Source organism: Asparagus officinalis, chromosome 4 (assembly GCF_001876935.1).
Source record: "Asparagus officinalis chromosome 4, Aspof.V1, whole genome shotgun sequence".
Classification (NCBI taxonomy): Eukaryota; Viridiplantae; Streptophyta; class Magnoliopsida; order Asparagales; family Asparagaceae; genus Asparagus; species Asparagus officinalis.
In genome coordinates this window covers 48,905,466-48,932,883 of record NC_033797.1, presented here as the reverse complement: position 1 = coordinate 48,932,883, position 27,418 = coordinate 48,905,466, and the positions used below count along the sequence as shown (strand labels likewise).

Sequence of the window (27,418 nt, the reverse complement as noted above, 5' to 3'; positions counted from 1 at the left end):
ATTATTATTTTTATCATTTTATTATAATGATTATTATTATAATTTAATTGGTTACTACTAATAATTGTGTATATTTATTTTATATTAGTTTATTATATTATTTTTAAATAATTAATATTTAAAATGTTATTGATAATTATAATTATTTAGGAAAGTGAGGAGGTGCATAATTAATAAGTGGTTATATTTATTTATTGAAAGATTAATTAGAGATAATGGCATATTTAGAATTTATCAAAATTTAAGAGGGCAAAAGAGTAAATTAAAAGTTTTACCACCTCAATCCTCTTTTTATAGTAGTATATAGATATAGATATAGAAGTATAGATTACACTATTTGATTGACAAAAAAAAGTTGGTATGGCACCACTAAATACAGATGTAGCTTGTTATAACAACCAATTTTGAGCTGAAATGGAAGAAAAGTTAATGTAGCTACAATCCTAGTAAGATATACAATTTCAATGCTACATTAACTTTCCCCCCACTTTACCAAAATAACTAACCAACTAATGATATCATACTCCCTTTAAAAGCACGACTTCGGAAAAATCTTTCTGTAGACAAAAATATCCCTATAAAGTTTGAACTATCCTATCACTAAATATATATATATATATATATATATATATATATATATATATATATATATATATATATCATACTCTCTTTAAAAGCACGAGTTCAGAAAATCTTTCTGTAGACAAAAATACCCCTATAAAGTTTGAACTATCCTATCACTAATCAATTCTAATTTTTAAATTGTATTTAATGATTTATTCTAATCCTAATCAAATAACTTCAAAGTTTGAACTATCCTAATCCTAATAAAGTTCTAACTTAATCAAATTCTAATAATTTTTAAATTAAGTTTAAACTAATATATCTATCCTTAATATAACTAATATATCTATCCTTAATACATGATATTATATAATAATGATATTATACTTTTTTTAAGTTTGAAATATTATACACTATCTAAAAGTTTAAACTAATTTGCATGTGTAAAATCATATTATGATTAATTTATTAACAATAATATAATAAGTTTATATTACAGAAAGATATCATATTGCATGTGCTATGATTGTATCTATCTTTTAATACGTGCATTCACAAAGATAACTGAATTCTTATTATAAACAAATTCTTATTATAGCAGTAGAACTCTTCAGGTATAAATAAAGCACGAAATCCACTTTCTTCTCTCACCAAATATTTCTCAGACTTTGAAGCAATTATCAACTGTTCTCTCTCAAAGGCTTGGTTTTGGCGTCTCTCTCTTTTTATTTAATAATGATTGTTAGACCCTAGAGGGGGGCTAATCCGATTAAATGCCAATTAAAATTAATTAATACGTTATCCTAGCAAGTATAAAATACAACAAGATGTGTGAGCTAGGATAAACAATATGAACAAGGGATATATCCTAGCAATGAGATATACTATGAGTTATATGCAAGGATATGAAACTAAGGGTGATATAAACATAAATAAGATAAACAAGATAGTGGATAATATGAACTAAGAGTAAATGACAATGGCGATATAAGATATGAGCATGAATATAAATGAACGCCAAAGCATACTCAAACACACTATATGATCACGGAGTTCGGACCTTCCGTCCTACGTCTCCGCTCTCCACTCCCGGGGAGAAATCCACTAACACAATCCGGTTTGGAAGCCGGAACTTCTTCTACACACTCGGTTTTCTAGCTAACCGAAAACTCTACAACTCACACTCTTGCAATCACACTCTATACCCACTAAGTGTTGGACCTAGCCGTGTCTCCCTCAAGTGCTCGGTTACAACCTCTCCTTAGGCACGTCAACCGACGTCACTCCTCTTAGGACGATCACCGACTCTCACCACACACTCCTCACTCGGTGTACAAGTATATTACAAAGTGAATCTCTCAATAAGCACAATATAACAAATGATTGTTCTCAACTATGGATGAGAACTCAATTAAGCACAACTCAAAGTTACAATCTCTCACCACCCAACTATACTATGTATGAAAGATACAATAAGCTCAAAGTGGGTGTGTGTAACAATGAGTGAAATCAAAATCAAACTAAACTCAAATATAAATCTAGCTTAAGAACAATGATAATCAAACAAGTATGTAAATGTAAAGCTAGAGTTGAGTTTAGGAAAACTTCTCTAGATCAAGATGGAGAGATGGAGATATGAGCCCAAAACAAGAAGATAATCTCCTCCACTTGTGAAAACCAAAACAGCTTAAACCAAACCCTTAAACAAGCTTAGACAAGCTTAAACTCTTTTTAAAACCCTTGTTTAAAAACTTCTTTTAAAACATTCTTAGATTACATGAAAACTGAGATCAAAGAGGATTTTTATAGCCTCCAAGACCTCACCCAAAAACCCAAACAAAATGACCAAAAAACCATTCTGCAACGGCTCTAAAAAGAGCCGTTGGAACTGCAGCGGTCGACCGAGGAAAATCGCGGTCGACCGCGAGTAAAGAAAGAAGCGGAGAAAAGTTCCAGACAGTTCGTCGGTCGACCGGCGGAAAAATCGGTCGACCGGCGGTACTGTAGCAGGTACATCTGATATTATAAAATCTATTAAAAATAGTAAAACAGCTCCAAAAATTATGAAATTTTGCGGGAAGGTTCTCGACATGTATAAAAACATGTTAGAGAAAGAATTTATGAAAAATAATTTCCCAGTTGAGAGAAATAAATGTTTGAACACAGAAATAGAGTTTCTAAAAATCTGCTGTGATATACGATTTTGTAAAATAAATTAGGCACAGTAAATAAACTCCAAAAATAGTAAAAACTGGATGAAAGTTTCTAAACATGTAGATAAACATGTCAGAGAAAGAATTTTTCAAATATCACTTCTCATTTGTGAAAACTCATCAGTTTTGTAAAACATGCACGAACATGTGCACGAACGAAAACGTGAATTTGTAAATTCCTTTAAACATAGCAAATCAATTCCAAACTTGAAGAAACTTTGAGAAATGTTTGAAAATGATATTTTGAACATGTTACAAAAAGAATTTTCCAATTTGCATTTCCCAATTGTGAAATCTCATTATTTTGCAAAAGTGTTCAAAACATAAAAAAGTGATATACATGAAGTTTGATGTTTTGACATAAACAATGTTTTGAAACTTTGCACAATGATTATATAGACTTGATAAAATATGTATATGATGATTGTTAAGTCGATAAACTGAGAATACGATATTTGAGCTTAGAAACCAAATACGTGTATGTATATATAAACATCAAAATCTAAAACACTTGTATGTATATATATATAACTATATATATGCATAGAAACCAAATACGTGTGTGTATATGATATTGAGCTTAGAGTACCTAACACACATAATATAAAACCTAAACTAAATATACCAAAGCTTGATCTTAATCTTCAATAGGCTTGACTTGATATATTTGCGGATGAAGCTTGAACTTGATCTTTAAGTTGAATTGCATAGGCTTCACTGACATTCCGCCAACCTCCTTTGGATATGATCGTTGAAGCTCTATTCCATCCATCCTCCAACAACGTTATTTGTCTATAATAAATAAGAAAACACAAATACTAGACAAACAACATTAGTGATAAATTGTTTGTTAAACATCATCAAAACAAGAAGGCCAACAATGATGACTTTTTATCTTTGTTATTTTCTTCTTATTAGAATTAGATTAGATTGTTTAAAGATTATGAACTAGATTATATATTGTTCTTCTTATTTTAGTCAATTAATCATAGTATCTAATTACAATAATTTTCACAACACTTCCATCTATTTTCTTCTTATTAGATTAGATTAGATTAGATTATTTTAAAGTAAATTAATTATAATTGTTTGGAAAAGTCGGCCTGATAGTGGGGGAGATAAAATTATAATTTTTTTAAAACTTTCATGCATCTTATGATTTGTATATGTGATAGTGTAAATTTTATTTAATAGTTCTCGGAAGGAAATCTGTTGGTCCTCTATTTTTCTTATTCATTATCTTAATCTTTCATTATTTAAATCCTTTATCCACTGAACTAATCAACTTCAGTTTTGTATCACCAGTAGTTATCCCCATGAAAAAGTAACACGCTGTCAGCACTATTTCATTGGATAATGACTTCGATTACTTCCAATGCAAAGTTTTCTAAATTTAATAAACATGGAATTAGTATGTAAGATTAATATAGACTAATATGTCTCTTGTCTTTCATTCCGCAAAAATACAGAAAAAAATCACAAACACATAAATATAAAAATTTCGGTTTTGGAGTCTACAAGAATATGCCTGATTCTCTTAAGAGTTTTGATACTTGCACAAGAATTCAAAAATATATGATATCAGCAAATTAAAATTAGTGTATGCACAAAGTTGTAAGATCAAAGAAAGCACAATCATGAGACTACATACAGAAAGCGGTATATACTTTTCAAAACTCAAGAAATAATATCAACTGAGAAACATGAATACTAAAACTTTAAAAGGTAACATGTGAAAGTATTCTGAAGATACAATAAAATCTAACATTTGGTTAATTAGACTAATATAACTTTTATATATACGTCATGCACTCCTTCGTACTGTTTTACTAACATACATTCTACACATTATATTTTCATTATATTTATTTGGAATCTTTTAATATGAGGTCTTCTCTCATCAATTAGTACAATGTCATTAACTGACAACATATATCATGAGATCCTACCTTGAGAATACATAATAAGTTCATCCATTACTTATGCAAAGAGATATAAAATTGTCAGAGAATTTAAAAATGTGGCGATTGCCACTATTCTGGAGTTTGATTTAGAATTGGCTTTAGATATTGTACTAGAGCCTCCAAGCATAGTTCTGAAGACAAATATTACCGCTTGGGTTATGAAAGTTTTTATCTATAATAGAAGAAAAAGAAGAAAAGATTGCATTTTTTGTTATTTTCATAATATCAACGTTTATAATTCAGCTTGTATTTTTTTGTGATTGTCATTATCTATTCGGTAAATTTCATTAAAACCCTAATAACTTTCAGAATGCCTTTTTTTTGTTTACATATAACTAATTAACATATAATATATAGCTTAGTATTAATTAGTTATATTTTCCAAACATTTATCTCTGGTGTTAATAATATTTACAAGGTAACAAAATACATGGAGTTATGTATGGAGAGACTATCAAAAAGTTTATAGATATGCTTTAAAAGAATCAAATTATTTTTATTTCAAATGGAGAAGTGAAAGGAATAAACCCAGCTTTTCCAAGTATCCACAAATCACTTGAATTAGTATTAATAAAAGACGTATCTATCAAAAAAGCACCAATAGGTTTTCACTTGGAGAACATATTGAACAACTTTGTCCCATTTGAAGAAGCATTTTCCATGAAAGATGCAACAAAAATTATTAAGTACTTATAAATTTTTTTACTTTAATCTTCAATACAAAATAAGACACTAATTTATGTAATCATAATTTTTTTATAAAATTACTTGCAGATATTCTTGCAATAACAACTAACGTGAAACCGATGATCAACTATATTACAAAACATAACAAACCAGACAATAGGAGGAAAATCATGCTAATGGATAAAAGGTATATTCATGATACTTATTTTCAACATCATAAGAAAAAAAAAAGATTAACGTACTTTCTTTTTTCATATACAGTGAAATGACTATGCACGCAACTTTATTTGGGGATTTAGCTACAAATGAAGGATCAATTCTTGAAGCCGAAATCAAAGATAAGCCTATAATAGTATTATCAAATTTTAAAATCTCTATATATAAAGGTACATAACTTATTACTGAAATTCTTATTAAAAACAACTTAACATAAAATTCATCCAATAATTATCTCAATTTTGTAGGGAAGATAAGCATATCGTCACAAATTATATCAACAATATGTATCAACCCAAAAATACAACTAGCTAAAGAATTTAGGGAATGATAAGTAGAACAAGCATACTTTCATATAACGCAATGATAAAATAGTATTATATTTTAATCTAATATGCATGTTTTCATTTGGAAGAAGCCGCAAAAGCAAAAGGATCTCCATCAACGCTTTTTATAAATGCAAAAGAAATTCAAATTAGTGATATTATGCATACATCACAGAATTCGATACAGATACAATATTAGAAACCTATTCTTATTAACACATTTAAATCTAACTAATTTTTGTCAATATACAGACACGCTTTTGCATATTTAAGGCAAAGATAACTACTATTTTGAATAAACTCGAGCTATGGTTCTATACTTGCAAAGACTGCAACAAGAAAGTAGATAAAGATGTTAGTAAAGAGTGTCTGAATGATAAATACCGCAGAATCATTGATGACTCAGTATAAAGGTTAAGTAATATATCTTTTTTTATGACATGAATATATTAAAATACAATATTAACTATCTCTAGAAATTAACAATGAAAACTACAGGTTGTTGACCCTATAGTTTTGATGATGATTTGTCAAACAATTTATCGCTAATATATTCTCTAGTTTTTATGTTTATGTTTCTCTTTTCAGGTATTTCAACACACGTCAATCAAGCGTTAAAGATTCAAGTTCATATGTGTGGATTTACCTAGGTATATGTTTGGTTTACTTACATATATTGTATGATTATATCTAAGCTCAATATATGTACACTTAACACGATTTTTGACGTTTTCTATCATATAAATGATTTTTCATCAAACGTTGTTACAATAACTTTTATCTCATGATTACAGCTCTTTCATACTTCATTATATACATATAATACATGTTCAATATATATATACATATTTACAAGCTTCATGTCAATTTTCATTTCATTATATACATATAATACATGTTCAATATATATATACATATTTACAAGCTTCATGTCAATTTTCATATTTATGAAAAACAAGTTTTCTGAACACTTTTCAAAAACAAGGAGTTTTCACAAACGAAAATTGATTTTCCAAAAATTCCTTTTCAAACATGTTTATTTCATCATTTAGAAACTTTCACCAAAGTTTCACTATTTTTGGATTTGATTTGATATTTTTAATGAATTTTCAAAACAGCCCAAAAACCTGTCAATATGCAATATATCAGATTCCGGTCGACCGCGGCGGTCGACCGCCAATTGCAATTTTTCTGAGCTTGCTTTTTTGTGCTCGCGGTCGACCGTGACGGTCGACCGTGAAAACATCCAGAGACTTTCGCGGTCGACCGCCAGCTTTATATTTTCAAAACTGTATTTTTTGAGCTTTGCGGTCTTTCGGAGTTTTTGAGCTTCGCGGTCGCCCGGACCGGTCTACCGCCGAACTGTCAGAACTGTTCAAACGGCTAGTTTTTCCAGCTGTTTTCAAACTGGTTTTTTGGTCTTTTACTTATTTTTTGCTGTTGTATTGGGTGCTATATATACCACATTGCTGCTCTTCTTCTATAGATCCAAGAAATCCAAGTTTGGTGTTTAACAAAATATTATTTGTGTTTAAGAGCTGTTTAATAGTTGATTTCATCAATCAATTTTTAAGAGAAGTTTTTCTACAACAAGAAGTGGCTTTCAAATCCCATTGGGATCATCATCTACTGTTCTTCTTGTTTGAGAAGTCTTCTAAACTCTTATATAGCTTGTTATTTTATTTTCATAATCGAGCACTTGAGGAGGAGGATACGGGGTAGGTTCCTACACTTAGTGTGTAAAGTGTGATTGCATAGTGTTTGTGTAGTGTGAGAGTTTTCGGTGATCTTGTAAACCGAGTGTGTAGAAGTTCCGGCTTCCAAACCGGATTGTGATAGTGGATATCTCCTCGAGGTGAGGAGCGGGGACGTAGGTCGTGGTGACCGAACCTCGTAAACATATCGTGTGTTTGTGTTTTGCTTAGCGTATATTTTTATTCATCATTATTGTTCATATCCATATCATATTTCTTCTTGCAAGATCAAATTGATCAACATAATTTTAATTAGCTTTTAATTAGGATTAGATTAGCATAAGACCCTAATCACCCCCCCCCCCTAATTGGGATTAGATTAGCATAAGACCCTAATCACCCCCCCCCCTCTAGGGTCTAACAATTGGTATCAGAGCTTGGTGCTCTTTGATTTAAGGACTAACCGCCTTGAGTTAAAGATCCAAGTTATTTGTGCTAATCTAATTTTGATTACATTGTGCTTCTTGCATTTCATCTTTATGGATATGTATGATTCATCTTGCTTAGGATATGCTATTAATATTGCTCCTCGTTTGGATATTTTTCCCTATGCTCAATGGCGAGTTAGATTCAAACTTTATGGGAAATTATTGAGGATGCCTATGTTGTTCCCATTTTGGAAAGATCCAAATGGTGTGAAAATGATAAAAGATTGTTTAACATGAATAAGCTTTTGTTAGAATATTTGATTAACGTTTTTCACTCATCGTTTTCTAACAAATTTGCTAATTTTGATAGTGCTTACGCTTTATGGAAACTTATTAAAGCACATGAAGGGAAATTGGAGGCTATTCAACAAGCGTTGGAAAATTCCGCTTTGAGTTCTAAGGAAGCCTCATCTCCGTGTACAATACCACTAGGTGATAACCCTAGTGAGGTATGCGATAACAATGATATTATTATTTTTGATGAACTTGCTCTTGAGTTTGAAAAATTGCACAATTGCTATATTGATGTAAAGAGTAAGTATGTTAATATGAAATCCACTCATGAAACACTAGCTACTAAGTTTAATTTTATTGCAAATGAAAATATAATTCTTAAAGAATGCAATGAAAATTTGAAAATTAAAAATGCTAGTTTGCTTCAAAAAAAACGTGATGCTATGTTAGAAGTAGATAAGTTGAAATCTATGATGAGTAATCATGTTTATCCTACTTCTAGTAGCAATGCTTGTATGCACAATGATGAGTTGAATCAAATGAGAAAACAAATATTCACCTTAGATTCAACACTAAACACTTGTATTTCAAATAATAAAAAGATTATGGACTTATGTGCAAAGTTCAATGTTAATTCTTCTAAGAAACCTATTCACTATGCACATATGTATGACAAAATTCACAAATGCTCTATTTGCGGTCTTAAAGGCCATTTAACTCAATTTTACCATAATGCACCAAAAATTGATAAGCCTATTCATGATTGTGCATCGCATCAAGCTTCTTCATCACATACGCATGTACACACACATAGTATAAATTATAAACATGCTCATGTGTATAAATGTGATTATTGTGATCGTTTTGGTCATTTGGCCATGTTTTGTTTCGATTTGAAAACAAATTCTCGTTTGCAAAATAATTACAAAGAAAAATCTATTTTTGCAAATGAACCACGTGCATTCCATTTCGATCAACGTAAACCATTCAAACCTCTACATTGCACAAATTGCAATCGTATGGGTCACGTTTATAATTTTTGCTTTGATCGTATCAGTGCACAAAATACGCCCAAACGGGTTCATAACCCTAGGGCCTTGGATTTAAATGATAGGGGTCATGTCCCAAGTTCTAGTGGTACCAAAATGATTTGGGTACCAAAATGATTGTTATACTAATTTTTTTTGTTTTGTTTTGTTCTTATTTTGAATAATTGGTTTTTGAGTTATCAATGACATATTATATTTTTTTTTTGCTAAAAAGAATTATTTGCATGATATTATAGCTAAAAACATTTATATATATCTTATAAAACTTTTGGCATATTATAAAACAAATTTCTTAAAGGTTTAATAAAAACATTTATATATATCTTATAAAACTTTTGGCATATTATAAAACAAATTTCTTAAAGGTTTAAATTAAAAATCTTTCAAAATCAAAAACTTTTGGCATATTATAAAACAAATTTCTTAAAGGTTTAAATTAAAAATCTTTCAAAATCAAGTTTTCAAATTGCCTGCACATTTTATTTTCTCGCGGTCAACCGACCCGGTCGACCGACGAAGTCTCTGTAAGTTGTTTCGGTCGACCGACAGAGAATTTTTAGCAGCGATTTTGTGATTTTATCGGGTTTCGGTTTTTTATTGGGTATCTGTTTTGGACCCGAACTCTTCATCACCATTGATTCTATCATTGAGTCAATCTCAGCCCTTCTTTCATCTCTCAAAACACCCGACTTCTCATTTCTTCCCCAATTCGAAATCTCTCCCCAAAACCTGTCGATTCTCGGTCGCCTGCATCAATCGACTGCGGTGCTCTCACCCTCCATCGATTCCATCAGTCTTTTGCTGGGTAATCTCTTCTCTTATCTCTTGATTTCTGGGTTCTTATATATGTTTATATTTTTCAATCTAGGATTTCTGTTTTAGGGTAGTTCTTAATCTGTTCTAAATTTCCTTCTGTTGTTTCCAGTGGTTTCTAATTTATATCTCATATCTGATCAAACCCTAATCTATCATGCCTCCCAAAAAGAGATCAAAACCTGAGTCTAGTTCATCCTCTATAAAAGCTGAAACCCTAATCTATCATGCCTCCCAAAAAGAGATCAAAACCTGAGTCTAGTTCATCCTCTATAAAAGCTTCTCATTATGAGGATTTTCTGTTGTTTAAATCTCTTGTTAAAAAATATAGGGAGTTGTGCAAATTGAAAATTATTCCAACCACATATATCAAATTCAATCACTTAGCCATGTATGACACTCTCACTATTCTTCATGATGTTGGGTTGGCTAGGCTATTAGATGAGGAAGATAAAGTTCCTTATTATCCTTTTCTAGTTTATCTGTTTTATGCCAACCTGTCTGTAACATCTTCTGCTGATGGTCGTCAGACCATTACTTCATCTGTTAAAAATGTTGCAATATCCTTTTCTGCCAACGAACTTGTGGGGATTCTTGAAATCCCAACAGGTGACGTTGACCTCATGTCTGTTGAACTTGGTGATCCAGCTGTAAACCAACTCATGTTTAAGCCCGGTTGCTCTTATCCTATAAACAACAATTCTCTCAATCCAAATGCCAAACTCATTGCTAGAATCGTTGCTCAAAACTTAATTCCTAAAACCGGTAGTTTCGATCACTTTGCTTCTGACAAGATCAATGCTGTGTATGCCATATTTGCCAAAATAAAAGTAGATTGGGCAACTGTTTTTCTCAATAATATGGCATCAAAGCATGTCAAATTTCTACCCTTTGGCTCCTTCATCACTCTTATCCTTCAACACTTCGGTGTTGATCTCACCAATGAACCCAAAATTGAATCTAAGAAGGATTTCTTTGATAAGGTTTCTCTTTCCAGAATACAGATTTCCTTTTCTGATCTCACTCAGCCATCATCCTCTCGTTCCCAGTCTAGAGCTTCTTCCTCATCTGCTTCTGATATTTGTGACCGTCTGGATCGTCTTGAGACTCAGTTCTCAAACGTTCAGAAGAAAGTCTCAACTATCCAAAGGGATGTTAGGACCATTCTTTCATATCAGCGTCAGTCTCTCGGGATTCCGGATCCCTCTTCTAGTTCTGAGTCTGATTCTGAGGAGAACCCTGCTGATGGCTCAGGCTCTTCTGATGGTGATGATGATGGTGATGGTGATAGTGATGGTAATGATGATGGTGATGATGATTGATCTTGCAGCTTATTGGAGTTCTTTTTTTTCCCATGCTTTTTGTGATGCTCCTTTTTGAGTTGTAAAACTTGATAACTATGTTTTTTGTTTGAGTGTAATAACTCTATATTAGTGTGGAACTATGTGACTTTTTATGTAGGGTTTGCTATCTTGTGGAACAAACTATGTTTATGCAAAACCATGTTGTTTCTAAATGCTTAAGTGATGATTTGTGATCTATTATGTTAGTTTATCTTTTCTATGATCAATGCATGGTTGAAACAATGTTCATGTCTTGTTTGTGGAATATAAGTTGCTAATGATGAGTTCCTTGATTTATATATTGTTTACGTTCTTTTTGGATAATTTGTTGTTTAGCTCCTATATATGTTCAATAGATGTCATTTATTCAATTTGACAGGGGGAGCTTTTGGTATACCTTTTTATTATCTGTGCTTATATGCAGGGGGAGCGTTGCTCCTAATTTGTTTCTTTTTCCCTTTTTGATGTTGTCAAAGGGGGAGAAAAATCCACATATGGTTTACAAATTGATTCTTTTTATATATGGTTTATGTGATCTTTCATGTATGATTTATTCATGTTTGGCTTATATGTGGGTTATTTGTTTATATTTCATATTCATGTATAAATTGTTTGCCATCATCAAAAAGGGGGAGATTGTTGACCCTATAGTTTTGATGATGATTTGTCAAACAATTTATCGCTAATATATTCTCTAGTTTTTGTGTTTATGTTTCTCTTTTCAGGTATTTCAACACACGTCAATCAAGCGTTAAAGATTCAAGTTCATATGTGTGGATTTACCTAGGTATATGTGTGGTTTACTTACATATATTGTATGATTATATCTAAGCTCAATATATGTACACTTAACACGATTTTTGACGTTTTCTATCATATAAATAATTTTTCATCAAACGTTGTTACAATAACTTTTATCTCATGATTACAGCTCTTTCATACTTCATTATATACATATAATACATGCTCAATATATATATACATATTTACAAGATTCATGTTAATTTTCATATTTACGAAAAACAGGTTTTCTGAACACTTTTCAAAAATAGGGAGTTTTCACAAACGAAAATTGATTTTCCAAAAATTCCTTTTCAAACATGTTTATTTCATCATTTAGAAACTTTTCCCAAAGATTCACTATTTTTGGATTTGATTTGATATTTTTAATGAATTTTCTTTGAGCGTAGCGGTCGACCGGACCGGTCGACCGCCGAACTGTCAGAACTGTTCAAACGGCTAGTTTTTCCAGCTGTTTTCAAACTAGTTTTTTGGTCTTTTACTTATTTTTTGCTATAGTATTGGGTGCTACATATACCCCATTGCTGCTCTTCTTCTATAGATCCAAGAAATCCAAGTTTGGTGTTTAACAAAATATTATTTGTGTTTAAGAGCTGTTTAATAGTTGATTTCATCAATCAGTTTTCAAGAGAAGTTTTTCTACAACAAGAAGTGGCTTTCAAATCCCATTGGGATCATCATCTACTGTTCTTCTTGTTTGAGAAGTCTTCTAAACTCTTATATAGCTTGTTATTTCATTTTCATTTCATTTAGCTATATTTATTGAGTTTCATTCACTGTTATCACACACACTTATTGAGCTTAATATTTTCATACTATATAGTGTGGGTTGTGGGGTGTGATTTAGTGAGTGTGAGCTTCATTGTGTTCTCACTTGTTATTTGAGAACAAATCATTGTATTTAACTTTTATTTGTGAGAATCACTTGTAATACACTTGTACACCGAGAGAAGTGTGAGGCGAGACACGAGGTCGAATTCAATAGGAGTGGCGTCGATTGACGAACCTAGGGAGAGGTCGTAATCGAGAACTTGAGGAGGAGGACACGGGGTAGGTTCCTACACTTAGTGTGTATAGTGTGATTGCATAGTGTTTGTGTAGTGTGAGAGTTTTCGGTGATCTTGTAAACCGAGTGTGTAGAAGTTCCGGCTTTCAAACCGGATTGTGAGAGTGGATATCTCCTCGAGGTGAGGAGCGGGGACGTAGGTCGTGGTGACCTAACCTCGTAAACATATCGTGTGTTTGTATTTTGCTTAGCGTATATTTTTATTCATCATTATTGTTCATATCCATATCATATTTCTTCTTGCAAGATCGCTTAGCGTATATTTTTATTCATCATTATTGTTCATATCCATATCATATTTCTTCTTGCAAGATCAAATTGATCAACATAATTTTAATTAGCTTTTAATTGGGATTAGATTAGCATACGACCCTAATCACCCCCCCTAGGGTCTAACACAGGTACGTAGTTAAGATTCTCATGGAAAATAGCACGTATAATGCAAGAGTAACACTATTTGATGCAGTAGAAACTCTTATTAGATACACAATAGAAAAATTCATTACGAAAAAAAAGAGGTAATTCCTAACTCTATTCAAGTAATAATTTAGAAAATCAAAAAAAAATTATATATATTAAAATAACATTTGTTCTCATTGAAACAGAAAAATAATCAGAGTCTATATTTTCATAAATTTGTGTTGAACATCGAAAAAACGTTCAAATTCCTGGTGAAGTTAGATGAAAAAACAAAAGATGAACAAGGCAAAGGAAATATAATGGCACAAGAAATCTAACTCCAGCCTGATATTACAATCGACGTAGATGATGAAGATGCTACTCTAGAATTTCTCAGAAAAAAGATAAAGGTGGAGAAAGATTGATCTCGGTTTAATTAAAATATGAAACAAAAATAATAAAGGATAATATTTTTTTGATCATTTTATATAATATCTTAATTTTTGAGTAGAATTAGGAATTTATATAAAAGATTTTCATACAACATTATTAGTAGGTTTGTATGCTTATATGATTGCTTTCATCACATAAAAGTATACTATAGTTACCATTATTATTTAATTTTTTTTATTATTGCTTTTGGACAATTATAGGTGTATTTCCCTGTCTTTTCTGTAATTGGTATGTTTTGTTCTTCAAATTTTATTAAAAATTTCTGTATGGGATTGCTCTAATCTTACTGTTTTTGGATAATTACTCTCTAATTATAAAGTTCTACGATGCACAATTGTTTAAAATCTTTATGTTTCTTCGAGTTCGTTCTAAATTTGTTTATAGGTTTGCTCTAATCTTACCGTTTTTGGATAATTACTCTCTGACTATAATGTTCTGCAATGCGCACTTGATTAAAATATTCATGTTTCTTGAGTTTCATTATAAATTTTTATATAGGTTTGCTCAAATCCTACTATTTTTCAATAATGCATATTATTGTATAGGTTGATTTTATTATCTCATGTAAGAAGAGGTATCTCAAAACCATTCCTTATAATTTATTTTTATATGATTATTATGGTTTAGTAAAATTGTTTATTACAAAACATGAGCTTATAATGTCCCAATGTGTTGTGCAATTTTATTTTAAATGTAATAAGAAATGTGGTTTCTTTTTTACTAGAATATTAGTTCATAATGATATTGCTATTCATGCTTGACTCCATATTATATATTGGGATTAATAGAGTTCGGAATATCACATAAAGTTTTAATTTAATTTATTTTCTTTGATATTCTACTTAAAGATATTATTATGTCAATTCATATTTTTTCTTAAGAAATCAATTAAGATGTCTCAATTAAGCTTATAATATCCAAAAATGTTGTGCAATTCTATTTTAAAATAAGAAATATAATTTCTTTATTGCTATAATTATAGTTCATAATGATAATTACAATATCCCAGTTAGGTACATTCATCTCAGTTTAGCTTAAATATCCATTACATTAATTTTTAATAATATTTAAATAAAAACAATAGTAAATCTAATAATTTAATTTTACATATTTGAACTCAAGATAAATCTGACTCATTTATAGTAACAAAATAAATATAAAAAAATACTTTGATATTTTACCACGTGTATTGCACGTGCATGAAAACTAGTATATATATATATATATGAGATTAATGGGTATCCTTGTCATAGGAGGAGATTTCCTCCTATGACGCCTTTAAAATCACATGATTGAACGACATTGTGAGTGATCCGCTCCGTTGAACTTGATCTACATATTCTAAAACCCCAACACACCAAGTTTGGGGTGAACCCGTCGTCGTTTGACCCTTCATCCACTCGTATCAATTTTAACGGTTTTGAATGAATAGAACTTTTCACATGGCTTGATGGAAGGTCAAACGACGACGGATTCACCCTATATATATATATATATATAAAAAAAAATCTCCAATTAAATCGCTCTCAATTAGCGGAGATCGAGTCGAAAAATCACGGCGACAATTTGGGGATAGAGATCGCGACGGCTAATCAGATCTCCGACGACATAGATTGCGAGATTGAACAGATCTCCACCAAGACCTGCGACAGTGCGACAAACTCGTCGACAATTGCAACGACCAAGATCTCCTACGACGACTTGAGATCGGCGACTTAGAAGGAAAAAAATTATTTAGTTTAAAAAATTTATTATTTAGGAAACCCTAAAGGCCTAAACCAAGCTCTGACACCATGTTAAAAGTAAAAGAGATAGAGAGTCTTAAATAAATTTTCCTTAAATTGAATATTGAGTGTATATATATACATACAAATAGAGGAGGATGAGGTTTGTCCTTATAACCAATGTGAGACTAAACCCGCTACTAACACAATATAATCAACATACACCAAGATACTATTGTTACCACTTTTTCATTAATAAAATTGAATCTCTGTTAACGATATGAACACATAATAGTACAGCCGCTATCAAAGTGAACTATTTCTTTCGGATAACTGTTTCTTCAAGGTTACAAATTGACAACGTCCAACATACAACGATACTTGATACTACAATATCAACAGAGCAACAAATAGACACTTTGCGTCGAAAACATGCATAATTTTTTGATGGGAGCAGCATACAAATATACAATAGAATACACTGGATGAATCATATAGAAATTGAAGCTGACGGGGAATACTACAAAAATTGATATGAGAAAGAAAACCGTAATGAGAGAGCGAGCCAAGAAAAGGAGGGGAAAAAACAGAATCATATCACCATTTCTCTACAATTTCTTTTTTCTACAGTTTTCATGAAGAAGACGTCCGATCCATCCGCTGAGCTCCCAACTTTGGAGCAGCTTTTGTTCCCCGGCCTCTGCCCAATGTCAAGGGCTTTGCTCTGGTAGTTGGGGGAGGTGCAGCAATGGCTGCCCATGGATCACTGTCATCATCCACCACTGTTTTCTTCAGAGGCTTTGAAGCTGACCTTGGTGGGGGAGCAGCAATAGAGCCCCAGAGATCATCATCACTGCTGGTTGATGCAGGCTTCACATTGAGAGACTTTGCAGCAGATTTAGGAGCCGGAGCAGCGATAGCACCCCATAAATCATCCTCTTCTTCTTTTGGCGCCTTCAGTGCTGGTTTTTGCCGTGAAGAACTTGTTGTAACTGAGAAGGAATGATAGAATCATATCATTTTTTTTCACCCAAAAAAAAAAAAAAAAATCTCAGGGGCTGGCACGCTAGGTTTGATCTCTCTTTACATCCGTAGGATTTAAGATATGCGACTGATATAGATATGCAAGGTGGCTTCAAATAAAAAGGGTTAATTGCAGATAGAGCCCCTGTACTATCACCCATTTGCGGATATACCCCTTGTTGCGGATAGACCCCTGTACAATCGCCTAATTGCGGACAGACCCCCGGAGGAAAACTTGTTTTAATTCTTTTACCCTCAGGAGGTCTATTTGTCAAAAACTAATTATCTTTCTCTGAGGATAAAAGAGTCGAAAAAGTTCACTCAAAGGGTCTGTATGCAACAATAAAACTACAGGGGGTCTATCTGCATTTGACCGATAGTACAGGGGATCCATCTGCAACTAACCCTAATTAAAACATCACCCAAACAATGAAAAAAAGGCATGATACCTTTTCATCTCAGCAATTATAAAAGTTGAAGATGGAAATAGGAAAAACCTTGAGATTGCGGTTGCACCATTGGCCTTTTTTGAGCAGCCTGTATATTGGAAAGTGGAGTTGGTTTCTGCTCCTCGAGTGGGTCAAGGTCATCCCATCCTTCTTTGTCACTGTCATGATCGCCATGGAAAAGACCATTTTCAGGTTCACCCCAACCATCGGTTGATGTTGGGGATGAAGGTTGTGGTTGATCTGGTGCACTCATGCTTGGACTTGAATGGGCCGCTATAACATCCGAGGTGTCTATAACTGCAAGAAATATTGAATTCATATGTGGATATTTCCCGCTTAAGTAAAACAAAAAAAGAAGAGGTTACGTGAACAAAGTCAAAAAAAATTCCTGTGAAAAACTTTTCTGTAATCTGGTCATATGATAAGTTCATAACTTTCTTTTTTCTACTACCAAAAGACAAAAAAAACTTCAATTCCAACTTCCAAGTAACTACATGTTGATATTAACAACACTATTAAAAATAAAAAAAATGGTGTGACAGCCAAAAAAATTCCATTGATTGTCCTCTGTAGACGTGAAACTGAAGTCTGCATATATTACTTTAGTGCCGAAAGGCTTTTATCCATTTGTTAAAACATACGGAAGCCGTATGATATACATTTACATAGTCTGTTTCCTTGAAGTCTATGGAACAGTCAAATGAAACACCACCACCAGTATGAGCATGTTTCAACAAAATTCATGCAAGCTCAAGAGAGAAGAAACAAGTGGTAAAGAGAAATGTAAATTATAAATGAAATCCGTGCTTTTCATCCTATGCCTGATCTGTTATTTCTGTAATACTATGAAAACAGTCCAAAACAGCATCCTAGGTTCTAACTGTACCATCCATGAGCATGCCTCCAAAATTTGAAGCAAGCTCAATGTAGAAAGAGGGCAACCAAATGGGTCACAGAGAAAGAGATGTCAAACCCTCAGGAAAGGTAATCCATACTAGACTCATGTCAGAGTCCTTGGTTTCAATTATTAAAATAGTGATTGATAAGCAGAAAATCCAGTCATTTCTCTGAGCATACATAGCTGTAGAACAGACACTAATCCTTATGCTATCGAACATATTGAAGCTAGTTACATGTATGACACCCACAAAACTTAGCCTGAGCAATTATTAATTCAGACTATTTGAACTCTCAAACGCCATGTATAAACATCTTCACAACTAAAATGGACAGCTTTGTCAAACACTGAAAATTTTAGCCCAGCTGATGCCAACTACCCAGCCCGCGGAACTGAAAAGCAATTTCTTTTTGTCTAATCCTCACTCATAACTTTTTTTTTTCCGACCAACTTAGGATGCTACTAAAAGATTCATCAACAGGAAAAACATGGCATACATCCTTTTCCGCAATGATTATTTGACATAGCCATGATGGACACAAGGCGTATCAGATAGAGCCATTCACCAACGAGGACACAAATACAAACCGATTTATTCCTGAACATATCTATATATGGACCCTTTATTTGTTATGGCTATATCTATGTTTTTAACTGACCATAATTTTGGGGAAACAAAGAAGAATGTAAAAGAATGTTGGTCACTGAAGTTTGAAACGATGGATATGCATGACGTGTTACTGAAGGATACATCGAAGTTTGGTGGGCAGAAGCTTCCTACATACTATGTCTTTGTAGATGCATAATCCTTTCCGATTTTCTTTTCCTTCTTCATTTTCTGCCCACCTTTTTTCCCCTGGTAGAAGCAGATTCATGAACTTGACGAGTAAGAAATAGGAAACAAAGAGCAAGCGAGCAACTCATTTATATGATAGGGATCAACTCATATATATCACAGACATATACTTTCAGCATCATGGTAAACTGACTACAGAATGGTGTCAGCATCACCTATATTTCTTGTATGGGAATACATGATACTTATATTTCCACAACACACTCTCTATGCATAACACTAGCGGGCAACGTGTTAGCATGTCCAAACAGTTCTTGTTTCACGACATACTTGAATGAATGTATGATCAAAGTTATCTTGTTACTTGAATTTTAAAATAGAAGCCATCTCTCGCAACATCACATGTTTTCTTGAATAGAGAGTTCACCCTATTTCTAGACCTCATTTTTTAACTTATATTAATATGTCTCGTTAAAAGACTTGTCAACCTGTGACCAAGAAAGAGTAAATAAAGCTCCAATTGATCATTACTATCTTAAAAGTTAAAATTGACTATTATCACTCAAGCAATTGAAATACATACCTGAGCTAGCATTTGAGGTTGCCGAGGTCAGTGGCATACTAGAATTTCCAGAAGCAAGTAGAGCATATTCAGAAGTTTTCCCTTTCAGTGTCAAAGAACTCATTGCCCACCTGTGGAGTTTTCAATGGTAGCGAGCCTCATTTTCTTTGAAAGAGAAAGCATACAAATTCAAACATGTTGAACCTTACTGAGATGAAGATAACAAATAAATACAAAGTAGAAAACTTTCCTATGCCTACTCCAAGATGATATTCAAAGGAAATGCATCGTTGATCCCATAAATTATCATATATAACAGACACACAGAGGGAGTATTTTCCTTCATATCTATATAAAGAGAAGAGCAAGGATACCTGCATGCTATTCATTTAGATAAGTGTCAGTAGCAACAAGGGAAGGTCTGGTGGCAATTTATAGATGTGCATGCATATGCAGATATGTCTGTGTTTCATGTCAAGTATGTATTGGCCACGTGCAGAAAGGGAGCAAATTTCATGTCAAATATGCAGAGCCTCATTTAGGAAGGGAGTGATAGTTCCAGTCAGCAATCACCATTTGAATCACGTAAAGTACGTGACTTGTAAAGGTCATTTAATTAAAAAAATGGGAAGTGACATGGACAAGAATAAAAAAAAATCATGGCACTTCACTGACAACAAGATATATAAAATAGCAATTGTATACAGAACTTCTTAAACTTAATGGTGAATATAGTTGAATAAGTGGATAACCTTTTGAACATGTGTTCAATATTTGACGACCAATCACAAAAACAAATTCTTTATATAGTAACAGTATAATGAGATATATCCAAGGAGATAACTATAACTTGAGATCTATCTTGCACATTATGCAAGACTTTCAATTATGATGAGAAAACTGACTTCATGTGTTCATGGGACAAGCATGCTACAAGAACTCACCCAAGCAAACTAGCATTTCCAGGTAATAAGGGTGTTCCACCACTTGCACTGTCAGGACCCTCTCCTGCATTTAGCTGCAAGAAACCAGGAAAAACACATTGTGATGACTCCCATGAGAACCATAACCGTTAATCAAAAACACAAGAAAAGAAATCACTGTTAGCTATTATCAACATGATAAAATTATACATCACAAGATTCACAACTATGCAACAAGTATCAAGTATTTATCCTGTTCTCCAGCAACCTATTTGCTTCACAAAGTAGGAGTATATACTTCTATGATATATGGACACGCAAAGTCATATGTCCATATGATTAAAGAAATTCATCAAAACCTGGAGTGCAGTAGTAAAAGACTATCATTAATACAAAAAGCATATTGAGTGTAATTTTTTTAGAGTACAATATTCAGTACTATCTGGCATGAACATCAGCAAGTTACCTGAATATTTTAAATTAAAAATAAACACAATTTAAACATGTCATACCTTTTCATGATGTTGTTTTGCCACAAGCAAAAAGTGATCTATCGCCTGAAATGCTTTTGCTCTCACATCTCTACAGACAGAAAGAGTAAACCTTTCAAAAGACATGTTAAGAGATATGTAAGTAATAATTTGTTATTTAATATGATAAGAATACATGTGAGAAACATCTCAGGGAATAGAAGTTCTACAAATTCAAGAACTTATAACCCGTTAACAGACGCTTTATAGGAGCGAGAGGAGGAGTTGCAGGGGCTTATCCCCAAGGCAAAACTGGACAGAGAGAGGGAAGAAGTTGAAGAGGCTTAGCCCTAAAGTGAAACTGTCATTCCTCTATAAGTAAAAATATGGGAACACAAAAGATCTATGTTTAACTGCGTTATGCAAATACATAAAAGAAATTTGAAGATATGAAGCGGGGTACAGGGGGCTAAATCAAAGCGTTTTGGGATCCAAAGCACTATGTATATCGGCAAAAGAAACCAGAACATGTAAAGTGGGGTAAAGGGGGCTAAATAAAGACATTTTAGGGCTCGAGGACCTACTGTCAAAAGCATCTTGTGTAAAAACGTATCTTAAGTAGCATACTCCTTATATCCCCAATTTTGGAAGGAAAACAGTATCCAATGCAGCAAATTTTGAATGAAACCAATGAAGAACTAAAAAAAAGTAGATAGAAAACTATAAATACCCATCAGGATCAATAGCGAGCACGACAACATTTGGCAAGATGCGTGTTGCAATTTCTGTCATATCATAATATGAACTAGTGGCGCTTAAAGCCATAACACCTGCCACAAGCAAATTGCAGGATTACTCCCAGTAATGACTATAATGGACTAGAAATTCCTCCCATGACTGACTGCACTAAAGCAGACAAAATTTTGTAAGAGAAGAATTGAAAATAGCTGAAGCATGAAACTTTTTAACAATAAAGAGCATAAAATAGCCATAAACCAAAAATGAAAAAACATGGATATGAAGTATATTAACTTCTAATAAGCACTTGCCTGCTGCACGGGCTGGAGAGAAGGTATCACGTAAGGCACGGACAGTAAACGCATTAATCAAAACTCTTTTCCTTGTCTGCATAAATGCATTCAAATCCATCAGTGTTTCCTTTCACAGCGAAGGACTCCATTGAAATCTATACTAATTTTAGTTTTGACATAAGTTTTCAATAAAATCATTTTACCTTCTGGAATAAAACAACTAGCACGATGGCTTTAATTCTAGTAAGTAGTACCAACAGAAAGCATATACAAAAAATTTGGATATATGGGAAGGAAACAAAACTTATATGATGAGTTTTAGGACAAACCCCTTCGTTGAGGTAACTGGCAATATTCCCAAGAAGAATTGTAGTATTTGTTCTAATAGCAGGTTCTTCATCTACCTGTAGAAGTCTCAAATATAAACGAAACATCTCAAAGCAACCAAAGAGTTTGTTTATCTTATCACATGATGTGGGGCCCTTGAACAAATGTAAAACAAAGTAACTGGTTCAAATGGAAAGACTTAAGCTGTGAGAGTAGATAGTAATTTAGTCCAAGACAGTAATAAGAATCCTGATGTACCTGTAACTTTGAGAGATACTTCAATAGTGATCCTGAAATAGTACGCTGAGACAACTGCACTCCAAATTCAGAAAATCTGATTGTTTAGAATGAACCTGATAAGAAGTACATCACAAAGCTATGTATGCCTTTGTAGAGAACATGCTCATGCATGTAAACCTTGACATGGAACCACCATACATAAAGAAACATGATGATGACAGTTCACTAAACTTCTTTGAAGATACTTTGACTAAACAACCTAATGAAATTACTAGGTTATTATTGATTGTCTTAATTGTAAAATGAATATCAAGTAAATGAAAAATAATCCTCTCTGATAGCAGAATAAGGGAAAACAGAGGTCCTGCCATGAACTATAATATCATAACAAAAAAATAATTTAAAATGGAATAGGAATACAGCAACATTTTTCTTTGGGTGGGGGGGGGGGAGCTGCAAATGATCTTTTTCAATAAGGACACTTTATGAGGAATACAGCAACATTTTTTTTGGGGGGGGGGGGGGGGAGCTGCAAATGATCTTTTTCAATAAGGACACTTTATGTCTGTTAGATCACTGTAAGAAAACAGCATGCAGCACAAATTTAAAGTTGTATTAAGCAGACCCTTTTAAGTCCACAGATCCTCGGGAAGCAAAATACTTGATACAGACTTGTTTAAAAGTGTCTTCCAAATGCATCCATGATTCCCGAGGCATTCTCATATTTCAGTCACTCTCATATTAGACTATTAGTCCATGCTCAAGGACGCATGTGCATCCATCTCAGTAACCTTATCAGGTATCATCTAAGTCTCATAAAGCAAGATAAACCAAATCAATTTATATGTCTTAACCATTGTTTGTGGTTTCTATTTTTTTTTAACGCACATATGCTATGTCCGCTTAGTTATTCCGAGCTTTCAGAAAAATGCTGTGCTAATTATATGTTTTTCCAATCTTTCTTAAAACATTAGGAGAGTTGCTCAAGAACAATTTTTCACATGTATATTTCATATTCTGCGTTGAACTTTGACCTTCCAAAAGAAAAGAACAAGCTTACACATATGTTTGAATTTGTTCCAGATAATTGATTATTCAATGTAACACTAGTACACAAGTATATCATGTCGATGCAATGATCTTCTTACTAAGGATGCCTCAATGAGGGTCATATCTTAGCAGCTGTCAGTTAGAACCTTCAACAGCAGTTCTTTCACATTTAACGATTCTTGCATGGTAACATTCTCACATGGTATATCGCAGAAAACTTGCTAAAGTTTCCAAAAAATATCACTTAGCAGTTAGCACCTTCCAGGCTGGAAATAGCCAGGCTGGAATTATCACTGGGCTGCAGTTACTTCTCTCGATCCGTAATTTAGAAATTGGATGAAAAAAACAAGAGGAATATGCTGAAAGAGTAATAAACTTCATTTTCTGCTTTCCTTAAAACAAGAGAATAATGGAATGCGTCAAATAATCGCAATGGAAAGAGTAGCGAAAAAGAGGGAAAGGGTGGAGGAGTTGAGGATCATCTCCTCTTGTCTACTCGCGATTGCTTCACTGATTTTGGAATTCAGATGAATTTATGGTAATATACCTTTCTCGTCCTCTCACAGCAGGCCCATAATTTTGTTGATGCAATCTCCAATAGAAGTTAATTTAGAGGTTTTATAAGTCAAACTCATTAATTCAACGAGTGTTACCCGCAGACACCTATCATAGATTGACCCTATATACTCTGACTAATCTGATCATATACCGAACCTACACATATATAACCATGCTTATGGCGATTTGCCTGAAGCCCGACCAAGGAGAATACAAAGCAGCTTTTCCTCAAGGCTACCATTATAGATATCAAAACATACATGTGCATGTGTGAGATGCAGGGTTCCCCCTTTTCAAACATATAAAATAGAAATCTACATAAGTAGACATTTAAAACACTGTAGTCTCAACAAAACATTAAAAGCATGTTTTTTATTTTAAAACTTGTAATACAGATATTAACAGTTTTTTATAAGAGATACTAAACACATTATCAGAGCCACTTCACAACCAGGTAGGACGGTTTGAAGTGAGTTTCAAGACCCTACTGTGAAATTTGTGGCTTTGGATTCAACAAATTATTCTGGTTCAAGAGTCTGTTGGCAGTCTACAGCTGTAGACCTCTAGTAAATGTCAACGCTATATGTCAAGTACCATAAGTACCACAGATCTATTTTATCAGAATTTTGGTATTACTCATCCAACTCCAAATATTTCTCACTACAAGAGTGCTTGTCCAACACTAAGCCCATCCGATTATCTCCACAAGCTTATATTACAAATAGAGCTAATCCTTGGCACTAGAATTGGTTGCAGATTATGTCATGCAATGGGATTAAATTCCCCTGAATTTAGCATTCATCCTGAACAATCGCACAAGAACAAATATGTACCAACATATAAAATCAGAGGTTCGCTTGCAAGCATAAGCCTAAGAACACACCTATGCGTACGAGCATAGATACACAAATGAGGCACGCCTGTCCAGCCCTACCACCATACACAAATGAAGCACACCTGTCCACCCCTACCACCATATGATACATGCAATTGCATACAGAGTGGTGTGGTCTGTGGATGAGAGAGTTATATTTAAATGGTTGAAGAGTTTGAAATGATATAATGATTTTGATCAACTGGTCAGAACTTTGTAGTATTACCCAGACATTCCAAAGCTATGGTGAAAACTTGGACACTTGAGGGCACTTCTTTAACACTAAACGCAACATGACTATGAAAATACCACAGTACCAGTTGCAATCTTGCAGATGATTTTTCCTATATCTTTTCTGGGGTTAAGCATCTTTTATTCTGTAGAGTTTTGGCATGGAGAATGGTTCTAACGTGGGTAGAGGGCATGAGTGTCAAGCCATGGGTGTCTTTAAGTGTCCGAAATGGGAACCTTCCAAGAATTTGATAGGGAGCATGACTATATTTTGTAGATATCCATGCTACTGAAGTATGCAGTGATTCAGTGAATAATCAAGCAACACAAAAGTTTAGGTCAGAGCACAACAAGATTATCTTAAATGTTATTTGATGCAATACAGTACTAATATCTTTCACGAAAAAGCAAGTAGTACATAATGAGAGAATATGACGGCATGATCCTCGGCCGTAGAGCCAACACATAAAATGAAACACCATCACAGTAAAAAAAATCCAGTTTATTAAAATTGCAAACCAAAAGGTGCATATATAGAAGTCTGTGACAAAAATTCTCACTTATTTAGGGAACAAAAATTTTCTAGAATCTTAAGCTTAAGCATCAAGGGAAGATGTCAACTTATGTTAGATGTGAATGGATACTAACTATTGCAGACCAGCAACAGGGGAAGTTTAGCATGTGAATTGATACTACAATTGCACTAGCAACAGGGGAAGTTTAGCATGGAAATTATAAATCACTAAAACTGTGACGGGCCTTGCCAATCTAGATTTGATGGAATCTCGTACCTTCGGGGCCAAAATTAACATGGACTTCAGCGTCAGCTCACGGAGGAAAGCAGAGGTATCTGAAAATCCAGTGGCAACATGAGGAAAAACCTACAGAAACGTGTAAACGGAAATCAAAAGCTATAGTAAAGACAGAAACTTCAGATAAACAATACTACTCAAATCTTAAGTTATCTACTGAGTGGATACCAGACATGAACAAGGTCCATGCTTATGACTCACCTGTTCATCAACTATTTGAGCCGATAATGATTCTCCAAACTGGTCTATGTGTTGCAGAAGACTCACTCGAATAGCTCGATCATTAGAGGCAAAAAGTTTAACTATAGTTGGCAATACCTAAACAAAGGGGAAAAAACTATCAATATCATCTCCGCTACATCAATTCCTGAGAGATTTGGAGGAACACAAGCCAGCAGAGTAAGACTTAAGGATAAAATAGCCAAGCTAAGTAAATAAAAGTGAACAGAGGGTGACCTTGATACTAAATTCCTCTGTTGAAAGCCAAGATCCCATTTTCAGTAATGCAGTCAACGCCGGGGCAGCAGCTGAACCAAATTCTAAAGCAGACGATAACAGTGGAAGCAACTGCAATAGCAAAACATGAAGGAATTATCCAACATTGCCTTTCAAAACATAAGTAGGAAACTATTAAAAAAACCACTGTGAAAATTTGCAAACCTTTTTCAGCACAATCTGACGGGGGAGTTGTTCAGCTAAGTTCGGGAGCTTCCTGAAGAAGGTGTCTTTCTCAACACTGTCTTTTAAATTCAGAATTTCCATAAACTGTATAGTCTCCACCAATTTGTTGTGAAAATATTCTGCAAATTAGAACCAATCAGCATGGTATGGAAATACAAGATTGAAAGTAGTCTTAAAACAAAATCGAAGTCTCAAGGATATTTCAACAAAAATTGTAAGAGCGACCGGAATGGGAGACAGTTTAATTGGTTACGGAAAGTATAACAGATCAATACATATAAATAAGCTGTTTGATTTATGTTTATGAATTTATAAGCATAACTGCAGTAATAATACCTGCTAACTGCGTTAGTCTTTTATAGTTTTTATACAGAAACAATTACTAGAATGCAGAATAACAATAACAGCACCTTTAGGAGTCATCCTTCTACAAGAAAGCACTTCCCAGAATCATCTTAC

General features: G+C 33.4%; 1 protein-coding gene and 1 pseudogene across 1 annotated transcript in view; one reads left to right on the top strand and one right to left on the bottom strand.

The window, feature by feature from the left end:
- LOC109838655 overlaps positions 1 to 6,381 on the top strand; it is a 9,021-nt pseudogene extending 2,640 nt beyond the window's left edge.
- Positions 16,339 to 27,418, bottom strand: part of LOC109837401 (probable inactive serine/threonine-protein kinase scy1) — a 29,145-nt gene continuing 18,065 nt past the window's right edge. The window contains exons 9-21 of the mRNA XM_020405637.1: positions 26,939 to 27,078; positions 26,735 to 26,845; positions 26,480 to 26,596; positions 26,258 to 26,347; positions 22,772 to 22,825; positions 22,516 to 22,590; positions 22,205 to 22,280; positions 21,886 to 21,985; positions 21,198 to 21,267; positions 20,707 to 20,780; positions 19,784 to 19,893; positions 17,555 to 17,803; positions 16,339 to 17,026 (exon numbers count right to left, since the gene is read on the bottom strand). Coding sequence (XP_020261226.1) covers positions 16,668 to 17,026; positions 17,555 to 17,803; positions 19,784 to 19,893; positions 20,707 to 20,780; positions 21,198 to 21,267; positions 21,886 to 21,985; positions 22,205 to 22,280; positions 22,516 to 22,590; positions 22,772 to 22,825; positions 26,258 to 26,347; positions 26,480 to 26,596; positions 26,735 to 26,845; positions 26,939 to 27,078 — 1,625 coding nt within the window. The 3' untranslated portion in view covers positions 16,339 to 16,667. The remainder of the gene's footprint in view (positions 17,027 to 17,554; positions 17,804 to 19,783; positions 19,894 to 20,706; positions 20,781 to 21,197; positions 21,268 to 21,885; positions 21,986 to 22,204; positions 22,281 to 22,515; positions 22,591 to 22,771; positions 22,826 to 26,257; positions 26,348 to 26,479; positions 26,597 to 26,734; positions 26,846 to 26,938; positions 27,079 to 27,418) is intronic.